Genomic DNA, 14493 nt, shown 5'->3' on the forward strand with positions numbered 1-14493 from the left:
AAAGAAAGAAAGAAAGAAAGAAAGAAAAGGAAAAGAAAAGAAAGAAAGAAAGAAAGAGAGAGAGAGAGAGAGAGAGAGAAAGAAAGAAAGAAAGAGAGAAAGAAAGAAAGAAAACAGCTCTACATAGATAATGTGGAGTATAGTATGTTAATATCATCATATCTCAATATCTTTTAATATGTAAAACTAGTTTCAGAATTTGAAACTATGAAAAAGACCACTTGGCTTCCAGATCACTCCTCTTTTTCCTTCAAGGATACATGACCAATTATACCCAAAATCATTGTAGTCTTTCAGTAGGCTTTATCCCACTTCTCCAGCAAGGGAATGAGATCAAGAAAGAGTCTTGCCAGGGTTTTATTATGGCTTCTCTACTGTCATAATTTTATTAATATTCAACATTTTTCATCAACAAATCCAGGGGACAGAAAAGAGACTCTAAGCAAAACCAGCACATACCATCATTATATTGGATAACTACTGAGTACTAGTTTAAGTTAAGAAGGCTGTGTACTTCAATCACCCAGGACTCATTTTATATGCTTAAAATAAATGCAAATATTGTTAGTATGATCAGGGAAACTAGTTGATTACTGTCATTGGCAGCTTTACCTTTTGTAGATTAGGAATTTCATTAGAAAGTTATCTTTACAATCATTGAATTTATATTCTTGAATGAAGTTAGGGAACTGTTTTTTATTACTTTTATTATAATTTCTGAATTACATTTCTTCATTATACATGTTTTTGAGCCACAGTATAGTTTTTAAAAGCTTGCATACAATATATGATAATCAAATCAAGGATAGGGCACTGTTTTACTGGAGTTTTCTCTCTCAATGACTTCTTATAGTATAAAATCCCTGCAACATTATCTGTGATATTAACGAATTTTTAGTAAAGCCATTTGGCATTTGTTTGGCATTTACTTCATTTCTAAGCTTTGAATGGTGTAACCATATTATAGACTTCTCGCAGTCAATTTGGCTTTACCATATTTTACATTTAGAGACTTACCTACTTTTTAATAGAGTTCCTTGTATGGTCACTGAGTTTGGGGGGTTTTGTTTGTTTATTTTATAGAGGTTTTTGCCTTAGGATGTGTTTGCTCGCTGGAGAGACAGAAACAGTGATAGGGAAAGTGAGAAATCATCCTCCTAGGCAGGATAGCCACACCACAGTCCCTTCTCTTCCATTCTCCTCCTGGGATCTTGGGCACGTACACACACACACACACACACACACACACACACACACACACACACACACACACACACACACACACACACACACACACACACAAACGTGTGTGCGCCCCAAGCATGATTTTCAAGCCATCAGGTCCAGGACTCAAACTGTGGTTGGCCATGTGGGAGTCCAGTGATGTACCCACTATACCATCTACTGGCCTCACTAGAGATCTTTGTGACATTTTGTTTATATTAAATGTTTATAAACTTTAAAAACTGTAAGTATAGACTGGGATTTTTTTTTTTCGTAATTCCTTTGGAACGAATAGATGCTGGTTTAACAAAATACGTTAATGTAGCTTCTCTGAATTTCCTCACAGAGCTCTGTACCATGGAGTGTGGTAGCCATGGAGTCTGCTCAAGAGGAATTTGCCAATGTGAAGAAGGCTGGGTAGGACCAACATGTGAGGAACGCTCCTGTCATTCTCACTGTGCTGAGCATGGACAATGCAAAGATGGAAAATGTGAATGTAGCCCTGGATGGGAGGGGGACCACTGCACAATTGGTAAGTACCACCATGCCTTGATCAAAGTAAATTAGATTAATTGAAGTCAAATCTGTCTGCTGAGTCATTCACCAGGCTTTTAGTAGAATTTGAGGTTGGAAAAGAGGAGGAGGAGGAGGGTTGTCTACAAGTTTGAAAGTTTCATGAACTTGGGAGGTTTATTCTCTTGTTGATAATATCCTACTTATTTCTTATGTTGTTTCCTTTCACATTACTTCAGTATTCCTCATGTTTTTTTGCTTTCAAGTGCTTTGAGTCACTCAAATGAAAGATGATACATTGGAATAAAGTGTCATTAGTTAATAAGAGAAGTGCTTTTGTTGTGAAGGTAACATTCACTGTGCATTTTTTCCTTTTGAAAACTATAGGTTGTTTCAGCTGAAAGCACTTAGAAGCAATTTCATTAAATGGGACTACTTTAATGGGTGCCATTTGATATCATTAGAGACTGTCTATAATGTATATGAGGAAAGCCCTCCTGACCTATCATCAATAGAACATCTGTGTTGAATTGTTTATCCAGTAGTGTAAGAGAGTTTGTACCTAAGCATCCACTCTCTATCACTGCTTGTCACCAATTTCATGAATTTTTCAGAACGCTGACTTGGAGAACAGCTAGTGGACATGGGAAAGCCTATGTAATAATTACTCCATCTTATGATCGTCACACTTTAAAAGATACCATTGGGTTGTCAGAAAAGTCATGACCTATTTTTCTATGTAAAAATGTGTCATGAGTTTTCCAATGACCCGATAATAATAATTAAGATTTTGGTTATAATGTACTTAGCTTTTCGGTCTGGTTTATGATGTACTTCGGCTTTGCGGGGGGGGGGGAAAGAGAACTCAAAGCCCTTCACATATGCATGAATCCATCACAACAGTTTCTTGCAAATACAGAGGGATAAGTTCAATTCCCATTGTTCAGCTAAGAAGCAAAGAGAATAATCAGTTGTTCTAGTGGCATCTCATGACTACACCGAAAATTCATGAAGAGCAAGAGTGGGCCTCTGAATACCCAATTCATTGTTTGTGGGCTTTTTTCCCCCACTGGATTGTATTACAGTTAGCATTTTTTGGTGAAGCTATTTTGTTATAATGGTTGTAACCTATCAAAATTCATGTATAATGTATAACATATATAATATAAATGGAACATATAATCTTATTATACTGCATTACTGCTCTACTAAAGGCACAGTAAGTCTTATTCTGTGACTGTGGAAAATATTTAAGATTCATTAAAAAGGTGTTGAGGGGTGAGATTTGGATGTGGCTTAAGTAATTACATTCCTGCACTATAGGAAGTTTATTGCCTTCACATAAGAGGATTTAAATATTGTGATGATTACCAAAGGTGGTTCCAGAATTCCCTTCTAAACATATTACTAGTAAGAAGTTGAAGCTAGTGCTCTGTCATGGACATTATTATTGAAATGTAAAAATGCAGTTCTTATACTTTTAATGAATTATGATACTTTGTAAGAAAGCCTAATAGAGTTTTGTAGAAAAGCCATTAATATCTTTCCCACAGAAAATATTATTCACGAACTACACAGGCCAGTGTACCAACTTTTGAGCTGCAGGCATTTTAGCAGTTCACAGTTTGCTGTTCTCCTCCCAGGCAACAGATGGTAAACCATTAGTACATGTTGTGTAGCGTTGGTCTCCCAGAAATTCATTCAATCATTTTCTCCCTCTTTCTAGCTCACTACTTAGATGCTGTCCGAGGTAAGATTTTTTTTCTCACCAGTTTTATAACAGAAATCTAGTTTAATCAGATAATTTGCATGTGGGAAAAAAGGGTGGTGTTTGGGAAGAGCTTGTGTTTTTTCGTTTGTTTTTACTCTGGTAATTTTATGTAACTATAATATTGTCAAGTTCATAATAGTCAAACTAAAAGGTAATTTGTTTTTCTAACATTAAAGACTCAGTTTGCCATAGTATAGAATGGGCTGATAAGCATTTTTAAGGACTATTTTTCTTCTCTTTATATTAAGTTGTGCTTAATATAAAGAGTGGTATGTGTATAACAGATGGGTAATTAGTAAATAGACTATAATAGGTTTAGGCACAGAACTGCACTTATTCTTTAGCATAACAATATAGCTCTAAGTCCATATACAGGATTCTTAAGTCCTTAGAAGGGCAGAATTATCCCCTTAAAAGTACCCCATCAGCCACCCCTCTAGAGATCTGCCTTTGATAGAGATTGCAAGAATTTTTCTGTCGGATATCCTAGTGTCTTTCATTGCTTCAGTTTAAGACATGGAATATGTCCCAAATTAGACTTAATTTCCCCTTATCCATTATATATCCATGAGACCCCTTTTTAACATATATATTTATATAGAGCTATAGATACATATATTCATTCTATGCCACGTCTTGAGCATATTATATACGTAAAACTTGGTATTTGCTAACGGCTCTCTGTCATTTTATTTTTAAGTATTTTCTTCTGCTGCTATGTTGATAGTTACTTGGAAAACTATTTAGAAGGAAAACTGAGGTACTTATACAGGTTTTTATTTTTGTATTTTTTTGCTCTTTACATTTCTGGAACTTTCTTTTAAAGACAGAAAATGACGATGATGTCGATTAGACTATCCCCAGTAAAATTCAGGTCTGGTCTTCTATTGCTACTGGGAAAATATCCAGAAGATATATCCTACTATTGCTGTCCCTGTTCATCTACCCACTGAGCACTTGGGACATGAGTAGTTCTCCTTTGGTAGAGCCTAACTCTGAACTTCTGGTAGAAAGAGTAAGGCATCTTTGAGAAATTACAAGTCCAAAAAATAATTACTGTCAGTGTTGGTGCTTTATCAATGGCTAAATGTCATTTAAACACTACACTTTCCTTTTGACTGTATTTTCCCAGTTATTTTCTAGAATTCTTCAACTAAATCTTGCATGCATTAATTCTGTTAATAGTTGGTGAGCACTTATTATTGTTACAGGCAAAACTTTGGTCTAGCTTCTGAGAGATACCAGGGAAGTAAAAATTTCAATCCTTAGCCCTCAGATCAATAACTATTTTGAAGAGAAAAGCTAAATAGATGCAACACAACTGCAGCACATTACTAAGGCACTACATAAGCAAACACTCAATGGTGTGTCTGAACCATAGACCAACATACCTAAGTCCCGCAGCAGTGTATCACAAGGGAAAGATCAGCACAGGCTAGAAGTAGTTAGGGTAAGTTTTTCTTCATAACAGCTGCTGTCTTTTCCCAACTTATTGGCCATAACTAGATACCGCATCATCCATCCAGTCTTGACTGAGATGAGGAGATACGGTTTTCGAAAAGAAATGAAAAACATTTCTCATCCCCACCATAGTTTTCAACCTCTCTGAACCAGAGGTTGGGAATTGGGGTTAGCATTAATAATGCTTAATTGGCTCTCTAAGGAAAAGCACTGCAAAATAAGGGATAACAAGTTCCCTGGGAAGGTTTTGCAAGCAAGCAAGCTCCTCTTCCATTTATTCAACACCTCATCTGAATGGAGCCCAGATGATTGGATGCCTGGGAGATACATCATTGTTGGCCAATCACATTCTGATATCTCTGTGATGTTTACTGTCTGCTGGCTTTTCAGATGGCTGCCCAGGGCTCTGCTTTGGAAATGGGCGATGTACCCTGGATCAAAATGGTTGGCACTGTGTTTGCCAGGTTGGTTGGAGTGGGACAGGCTGCAATGTTGTCATGGAAATGCTTTGTGGAGATAACTTGGATAATGATGGAGGTGAGTCATTTATAAAATGTTCATATAAGAAAGTACTATTCCAGGGGGCCAGCAGGTGGTGTGGTCGTTAAGGCACTAGACTCCCATGTAGTACAAGTCCTGGACCTGGTGGTTGTTTTATCTCGTTCCCTCTCTCTCTCCTTCTCTCTCTGATCAAATTAAAAAGTAATAATAACAAATAAAATTAAATAAATAATTATTTTTAAAAAGAAAGAAAGAAATAGTCTAGCCTCTAGCACAGTGGTGACCAATCTGGCAAATGGTAAAAATTAAGGATCCCCAATATAAGTAGTATTGAATTACATGTGGTTATACATTTTAATGTCAATAATAATTAAAAACTACAATTTATTGAATATTTACTCTGACCATACAATAGTCCAATATTTTATCTAATCCCCCAAGTAACTCTATGAGATATAGGTACTATTAATTTTACTATCTATAGATGGAAAAACTAATGCTCAGGGTGGAGTTGCTAAGTGACTTAGCCAAAGTCACACAAAGTAACAGGCCCAAGTTCCAGTTCAGGGCTGCATGACTTCAGGATCTATTTTCTTAACTACTGTACCATGCTGCCTCCCATACCTATGGCATTTGTTATATCAAATTGAATTAGCATACTACTGTTTAAGCTGTCAGATGCTAGCATAGCTTACACTATACACACTGTAAGATATTTTTCTTTGTTTTTAATTATTTAGAGCTCCCTCCTGTGTCTCTAACCTCCTAGGAATACATATCTTTCAAAAGACACAGCAGCAAGACAATTAATGGTAGAATTTTTTTATATTTAATTCAAGAGATGCACATGATATTTTCAGAAGTAACATGTGTCTCCAGACCTCAAGATAACTACTTCTACTTTAGTACAGCCAACAAAAAATCATCGAATACATTGTACAATCAGACCTCAAAACAGCCCACACCACCTCCAAGTGTGCCCAAGCCAACCAATCCTCACTTTCCCTATACTTTCTACTCAAGGAAATATGAAATTAACAAAAAAGGGGTTTTCTCCCCAAATTTCTGTATGTTACCTTAAAATAAGTACATTTATTAAATTTGACTCCTTGAGTTTCTGTGTCCAATTTGACAGCAGAATTCCTTGTCATTTGAACTAAACATGGGACTCAAATCAATAAGTAGTGGTCATGACTTAAGCACCAAATTGGATAGAAGTTTCTCCCTTTACTTATTCTGGCTATCAGTTAGCTTTTAAAATTTATAGGACCTTATAAAAATTAAGTGGAAGCAACTTTGTGGTTTAGGAAAAAAAGGTTTGAAGTTCAACTTTCTGTATTCAAGTACTAGCTCTTATTTACTCCTACTTACAAGCTGTATTATTTGGAGCAAGTTTCTTGATGACTCTGTGCTTCGATTTCCTTATTTCTAAAATGAGGTTGATGATAATATTAACTTTCTAAAGGGGTTATTGTAAGTATTAAATATGATAATGCAAGTGAACCATTTAAAAAATAATCAACTGCAGGGCCAGCAAGTGATGTGGTGGTTAAGGGCCCTAAACTCCAACATGGCCAACCGTGGTTCAAGTCCTGGACCTGGCAGTTTGCTTTCTCGTTTCCCTTTCTCTCTCGCTCTCCTTTTCACTCTGTCCCTCTCTGATAAAATTAAAATAAACGAATAAAAATAAATTAAATTAAATAATTTTTAAAAGAATTATAAAAAAAAATCAACTGCATCATACATGTACATGTGTATACACACACACACACACACACACAAACAAACAACTTAGAATATATGGTTTTCTGAAGTCTATTTACTGCCCATTCAAACTAAAGACCTTGTTTAGGAAGCTGTAGGAAGATTTTTCCATCAAATGATACACTAGTAAACTATTTAGTTGATTTTTATGCCCTCCCCCCAACCCATCTTAACCTTTCTTTTCTTCCTTTTCATTACACGCCCTTGGTATGCCCTGTCCTCCACAGTCATTATTTTGTATCCATCATTTAAGTTCCAACTCAAGGCACACCTCCCATAAAATCTCTGACATACACCTTCTCAGTCTCCCATAGTGCTTATAATATGCATTTAATTATAGTATGTCTATATAGTTTTCTTGTTACATTTTAAGCATGACCCATGGCCCATAGTTACGTGCTCAAAATAATAAATAATAACATTATTTCACTTGTATTCAGGGCTTATTATGTACCAGGCATTGTGCTGAGCCCTTTATATGAATCATTTCATTTAATCTACTTTATGACACTACTTTATGAGTTAAGAAACTAAGGCACAGAGATGTTAAGTTGCTAAAGATCATATAACAAGCAAATGATAGATCCAGATTGTAAACCTAGTGGTCTGCCTAATTCCAAAAAGGATTTGGTGTAGTTATAGAGATTTCTCAGTTGATGTATTGATTAAAAGGTTATGCTCAGTAAATATATTAACAAGCTATGAAGTTATCATTTCTGGCTCAGTTAAAGTTGAGCCAAAATAAGTTTCCTGCCTTAGAAAAGTAATACAAATAATTGAATATTTAATTATCAAGTATTTTTATGGCCTCAAGGTCACCTTGAGGTAGACACAAATGTTTAATGAATGGGTAGATTAAGTATTAATGAATAAATGGATTATCCAATCTCAATGTCTGTAGTATATGTAGAAAGAGAAGGTATAGAGGGTTTTATTGAATGCATATTGAACTCTGAACATCCCTTAAAAACTGTAAATCTATATGCAAATTAAAAATCAAAGACCTTGATAGAAGTTCAGTGTATTTTTATGATTGTCTCTTTTTAAAATTATTTTTTATTTACATTTAATCACTGTACATCTTTACAGTGCACAACATGGTATTCCCCAGCATGAATACAGTGCTTTTTAATCAAGTCAAAGACATTACTGCATATTATTATCAACACATAACTTTTATTTTTGTGTCTATTAAATGTGTTGTTTGTTTTTTTCCTGAACATTCTATGAAGTTATCATTTCTGGCTCAGTTAAAGTTGAGCCAAAATAAGTTTCCTGCCTTAGAAAAGTAATACAAATAATTGAATATTTAATTATCAAGTATTTTTATGGCCTCAAGGTCACCTTGAGGTAGACACAAATGTTTAATGAATGGGTAGATTAAGTATTAATGAATAAATGGATTATCCAATCTCAATGTCTGTAGTATATGTAGAAAGAGAAGGTATAGAGGGTTTTATTGAATGCATATTGAACTCTGAACATCCCTTAAAAACTGTAAATCTATATGCAAATTAAAAATCAAAGACCTTGATAGAAATTCAGTGTATTTTTATGATTGTCTCTTTTTAAAATTATTTTTTATTTACATTTAATCACTGTACATCTTTACAGTGCACAACATGGTTTTCCCCAGCATGAATACAGTTCTTTTTAATCAAGTCAAAGATATTACTGCATATTATTATCAACACATAACTTTTATTTTTGTGTCTATTAAATGTGTTGTTTTGATAGAAGTTCAGTGTATTTTTATGATTGTCTCTTTTTAAAATTATTTTTTATTTACATTTAATCACTGTACATCTTTACAGTGCACAACATGGTTTTCCCCAGCATGAATACAGTTCTTTTTAATCAAGTCAAAGATATTACTGCATATTATTATCAACACATAACTTTTATTTTTGTGTCTATTAAATGTGTTGTTTGTTTTTTTCCTGTTCCTCTCCCTCCCACCCAACCCCCCCATACTAGTATTTACAGTACTTTTTAGAGAGTTAGGGTTGTGGGGGGAGGGTCCTTAAGAGTTCCAATTATCATTTTTTTAGTAGAATTAAGGTGATATTGATGACAAATATGGATTCAGTTCTACTGCAAGATGGATTGAATAACCTCTGAAAGCCCCATGGCTAAGATTTTACACCAAAAGTTCCATTTTACATTGTTTACATATTGCTCCTAAGAGTATGTTCAATGCCCTTCATTTGGTGGTCTCAGCTTTCCAGCTATCCAGAACAGCTGGATTCATTTAGTTGACTATTAGTAATGATTAATATTTGCATACTTATTTATGCATGTGTGTGTAGTTTGTCTGTGTTTAATTAAATTGGAAGGTGAGAGTTGAACCTTTTTGAATATAGTAGGTCCTAATTTTAAAAATCCAATTCTTAAAAAATCTTTACAATATAAAAATAAAATCACTTTCAAGCAGTTGCTTTAAGTAGCTGCTACCTGATTACTTCATAGTATAGCTGATACTTAAAGAATGGCGAGGTTGTTTTGTGGGTTTTTTTTTTTTTTGGCATTCTAATCAGCTTTGAAGACTCATTAGTATTGCAGCTACTTCCTGCAGCTTTGACTTTAGTTACACTCTGATTCAATGCATTGTGACTCTTAGTAACTAATTGGGCTGCATTGAAAATGTGGGTGACACAGCTGGTCTAGAAGAAACCTAAGAGCTTGTTGAACAGTAAACACAGAACAGAGGACAAATGACCTTTGGATTTTTTTCTTATAATGGAAAAAAGTTATTTGATATATTGTATATGTAATAACATTATTATAGAAGGAGAAAGCTATCAAATATCTTTAGTCAACAAACACCTACTATGTGCACAGCCCTGTGCTTGGAGTAAGAGACTTAACATTATAATGATCATATTTTAATTTGTTAAGGATGTGCCCTACTGTGGGGTTTGGAAAATATGGTCACTGCACATTACATGTACAAATGAATTGACATGATTAAAAATTGTGAGCATTATATGTACTGAATCAGAATAGCTAAAACAAAGAATAGTGAGAGGAAGCTAGAGCTATCAGACATTAAAGTATATTTCAAGGCTGTGATAATTAAAACAAAGAGGAACTGATGTAAGAACAGACAGATCAATACAACTGAATAAAAGCTCTGGAACACACCCAAATACAAATAAAAAAAACAGTGGGGAAATGATGCACTATGAAATAAATGAGGCTGGTGCAATTACTAAGAAAAAAATATATATAGAGAGAGAGGGGGATTTTTTTTTGTTGTTATAGGGCATCTATGCTTGCCATGGAGACAGAGGAAGAGAGATAGAAAGTGAGAAATCACCCCCAGGGGGAATGGCCATGCCACAATTCCTTCTCCTCCATTTTCCTCTTGGAATTTTGGGCATGCACATATTTGTGCCTGGCTAGAGTTTTAAGCTACCAGGTCTGGGACTTGAACCGTGGTCAACTATGTGGGAGACCAGTGACATAATCATTATGCTATCTGCTGATCCCTAAAAGCACTCTTATATTAATGAATTAAATGTAAACAAAAACTCAAACACAACTAGAAGAAAATATAGGTGATAGATCTTATAATGGGAAAGGACTTTGGTTGTCAAAGATTACATTTTATTTACTCTAGTTATAGAGGAAAAAAATTGTCTCTGATATTTTGGAAAGATTTTCAAGGAGTTTTAAAAAATATAAAATAAGAGTGTTTAATAAAAATGGTCTTTCTTTCCTCTGATTTTTGAAATATTTGCCACATGTTTGTCTGAGCTTCTCTTCCAGTGGTCTATATTCATATTCATTGGTAAAATCAATAACTTAATTGCCTAAAAGAGAATGTTCTTCCAGGAATCATTCTTCATAACAAGTCACCATTCATTAAGAGCAATAGCTATTTGCAAGCCTCTTGTATAATATAGTGTTTCTAGATCTAGAAAACAGCACCATGGGTGAGTTATGAACACATATAAGCTCATGGATCAATGAGCTTCATGTTTTGAATGTCACCAGCATGCTGCAATGCTTTATAAATAGGAAAATGAAAGAGAAGGATCAGTGAATTGATAACATTTGTTGTATTTAATGGCCAGATTCCTTCTTCCCATTTACTTTGGAGATTTACTTGGAAACAAAAGACCTGACATTAGAAAGCATGGTCTTAATTATTCTTTTCAGACTATACTCCCCTTGTTTACAAAGAGCTTATTTATTAAAGGATCATCACTTAGTTATGAGAGCCTAAACTGCCAACTGCTTCTACAGGCTAGTGGAAGGTAGACACTCCTTGGGCCTCTCACAGTACCTATCAACTAAGGCTAGAAATACTTGCCATCTACGTACTTTGCAGCAGCAAAAATGAGTGAGCTAATGCTTGAAATACCATCATTTAAAGCATGCAATAGAAGTGTAGTATCAAGGCCATCCCCACTGTGGGTTGATTTCTCACTTTGTGTCTCTCTGTCTCTCTCTGGCGAGTGCACACACCCTATAGCAAAAATTTCTCTTAAAAAAAAAAAAAAGAAAAGAAATAGGACTTTTAGGGCATCTGTTTATTTACTTAAATATTTATCGAATGCTTACTTTAAGCCAGGTACTCTTCTAGAGATTGAGGAAATGCCAATGCATAAAAAAGATTAAATCCATGTGTCTATGAAACTTACATAGTTACAAGAGGCAGAAAATATAACAAATCATCAAAGTATGATATAAGATGAGAAAATGATATAATGGAGAATATTTTCCTTTACAAAAAAAGCAGGAAAAGGGCCAGCCCTATGGCTCCATAGTTAAGCACTATACATTGGGAGCCAGATTCCACACAGCTGACTGCAGTTCAAATCCTGGAGGCTTGAAAAACAAACCAAGTTCATGGGCATACATGCCCAGAATAATGACAGGATAGCAAAATGAAGGAAAAAGGATTGTGACATGACCATGCCCCTTCGGAGGAGGGATGTTTTATCCCTCTCTCTCTCTCTCTCTCTCTCTCTCTGTTTTTCGCTCTCCTCTGCAAGACAAGTGTACATGCCCTCTGGCAATTTTTTAAAAAGGCTGGAAAAGAACAGTGGCATCATTATAATGCAACTGAACCCACATGGGGAGGTCCTAAGGTTCACATGGGTTGGCATCCCAAGGTCTCCGTTTGCGTACACCAGGCGTGTGTGCATGTGCCCATGCATAATTCTGTGGCTGAGGATGGATTGCAGATTCATACTAACTCTGTTGGACATGACTGTTCTCCCCCTCTTCCTCTCCCCTCTTTCTTTCATGGAATAAATAAATAAACTTTTAAATTGCTTTAAATAGAAAGGAAAAGGGAAAAGGCATGTTATAATGTTAAATAGTCAGAAAATGTCTCAATGGAGACCAGCAGTTGGCGTAATGGCTATGTCACTAGACTCTCATGTAGTAGACCATGGTTCAAGTCCCTGACCTGTTGGCTTAAATTCACACCGGATGCATGTGCGTGTGTACCCAAGATCCTGAGAGAAGAATGGGAAAGAAGGGATTGCAGCGTGGCCATGCCTCATGGGGGGTGATATCTTGCTTTCTGTCTCTCTGTCTCTGTCTCTCTGGCAAGCACACGCACCCTATAGCAAAAACCTCTCAAAGAAAAGAAAGAAAGAAAAAGAGAGAAAGAAAGAACAAAAGAAAGAAAGAAAGAGAGAAGAAAGAAAGAAAGAAAGAAAGAAAGAAAGAAAGAAAGAAAGAAAGAAAGAAAGAGTCTCAATGAGAAGATGGCATTTCAGTGAAGACCTGAAGGACCTGAAGGAGGTGATAGATAAGCCATGTTGATATCAGGGAGAACATTCTATCCATAGCAATGGTGTGCTCAAAGGTCCTAATACAAAATGTTACTGGATGATCAAGGAACAGTCAGAGGGCTGGTGAGATTGCAATTGGTAGGGAAGGAGTTGGGATAGATAATGGGATGTAAGGTATGAGAGGTAAGAGGGAGACAGAAAAAAAAAAAATCTGTGAGGAAGTAAGTCATTGTTAGGACCTGAACATTTACTCAGTGATATGGGAAGCCGTGGATGGCAGGTGGGGACCAGGAGGACATGAACATAGGTGGCATACGAACAATTTATTTTCCCAGCCTAGAAAACTTTAATGGTATGTGCCTATAGCAATACCAATGATTCAGGCAGACCAAATACTGAGTGCACTTAAGTTCCTGCCACTTTCTTTTTATTAATACAACAAAATCTAGGAGGGAAAATCTGTCTGAATAAGTGATAAAAGTTAATTTTAGACTATTTCTGAAGGAAATACCGTTGTATTACCTTCAAGGTGTATAAAAGCAACAGTTAAGCTAACAAGAAAACCAAGTAGTAAGATGCTTTAGTAAAGAGTTCTGAATGATTTATAAGTAGTCCATTGTTTACGGTTTTCTAAAATGCCTGAGAAGATTTTGTTTTATTGAGTCGTTGAAATGATCAACCCTTCAATTTTGTTTTCACTATTAATTTGCATGGCAGATACTCTATTCTATAGAAGCTGAAAATGTTAAGCTTCAATCCAACTCCTCTCCAAACAGTGACAAATTCTGAATCAGTGAAATTTAATGAAAAAGTTTCTGTAGTACTAGTTTCTGTCTACTCAGAGTCACATAGATCCTACCTACCTGACAGTCTAACCAAGTCTAGTTTATAGAATTAACCCATCCCAAAGAACTGAATGTGTTACACAGAAGTCAGTTGCCTCTGGGCAATGATAAGGCAATTTCAATAAAAGTGAGACTGAACACTTTAAGCTGCCATTGCCAACCATTAGCATCAACCCATAGGACTCTATCTCTAGACTCCTTACAATCTATATTGTGTAGAATTTGGTATAACAAAGGTAACACTTATTTAGTGCTAGCTATGTAATAGACAATAGATATGCTCTTTATGATTTCTTCCAATTTAACTAAGGTATACATGGTCTAAAAAAAAACCTTCACATAATAAATGTAAATAAATTGGTGAGTTTAGAAAAATATATACACTCATGTTACATCACCACAATCAAGGTAATACACATATGTATCACATCTAAAACTTTCCTTGTGTCTCTTTGTTTTTGAAGATTTTGTTGTTCTGTGGTAAGAACACTTAACATGAGATGTTAATCTTTTAATGATTTTTTAAAATAATTTTTAATTGACATATATATGGTATATAGTATAATTTTTTTGGAGAGGTTTTTTTGTTTTGTTGTTTGTTTGTTTTTTGGGTTTTTTTTTTTTTTCTTTAGGGGGCATGCGCTTGCCAGAAAGAGATAGA

At 35.2% G+C, this 14493-nt stretch overlaps 1 protein-coding gene across 1 annotated transcript in view; it reads left to right on the forward strand.

Moving 5' to 3' along the window:
* TENM1 (teneurin transmembrane protein 1) overlaps positions 1-14493 on the forward strand; it is a 659425-nt gene that overhangs the window by 444144 nt on the left and 200788 nt on the right. Inside the window, 3 exon segments of the mRNA XM_027767184.1 lie at positions 1571-1756; positions 3464-3487; positions 5360-5506. Coding sequence (XP_027622985.1) covers positions 1571-1756; positions 3464-3487; positions 5360-5506 — 357 coding nt within the window.

Source organism: Tupaia chinensis, unplaced genomic scaffold (assembly GCF_000334495.1).
Source record: "Tupaia chinensis unplaced genomic scaffold, TupChi_1.0 Scaffold143996_1, whole genome shotgun sequence".
NCBI classification, from domain to species: Eukaryota; Metazoa; Chordata; class Mammalia; order Scandentia; family Tupaiidae; genus Tupaia; species Tupaia belangeri.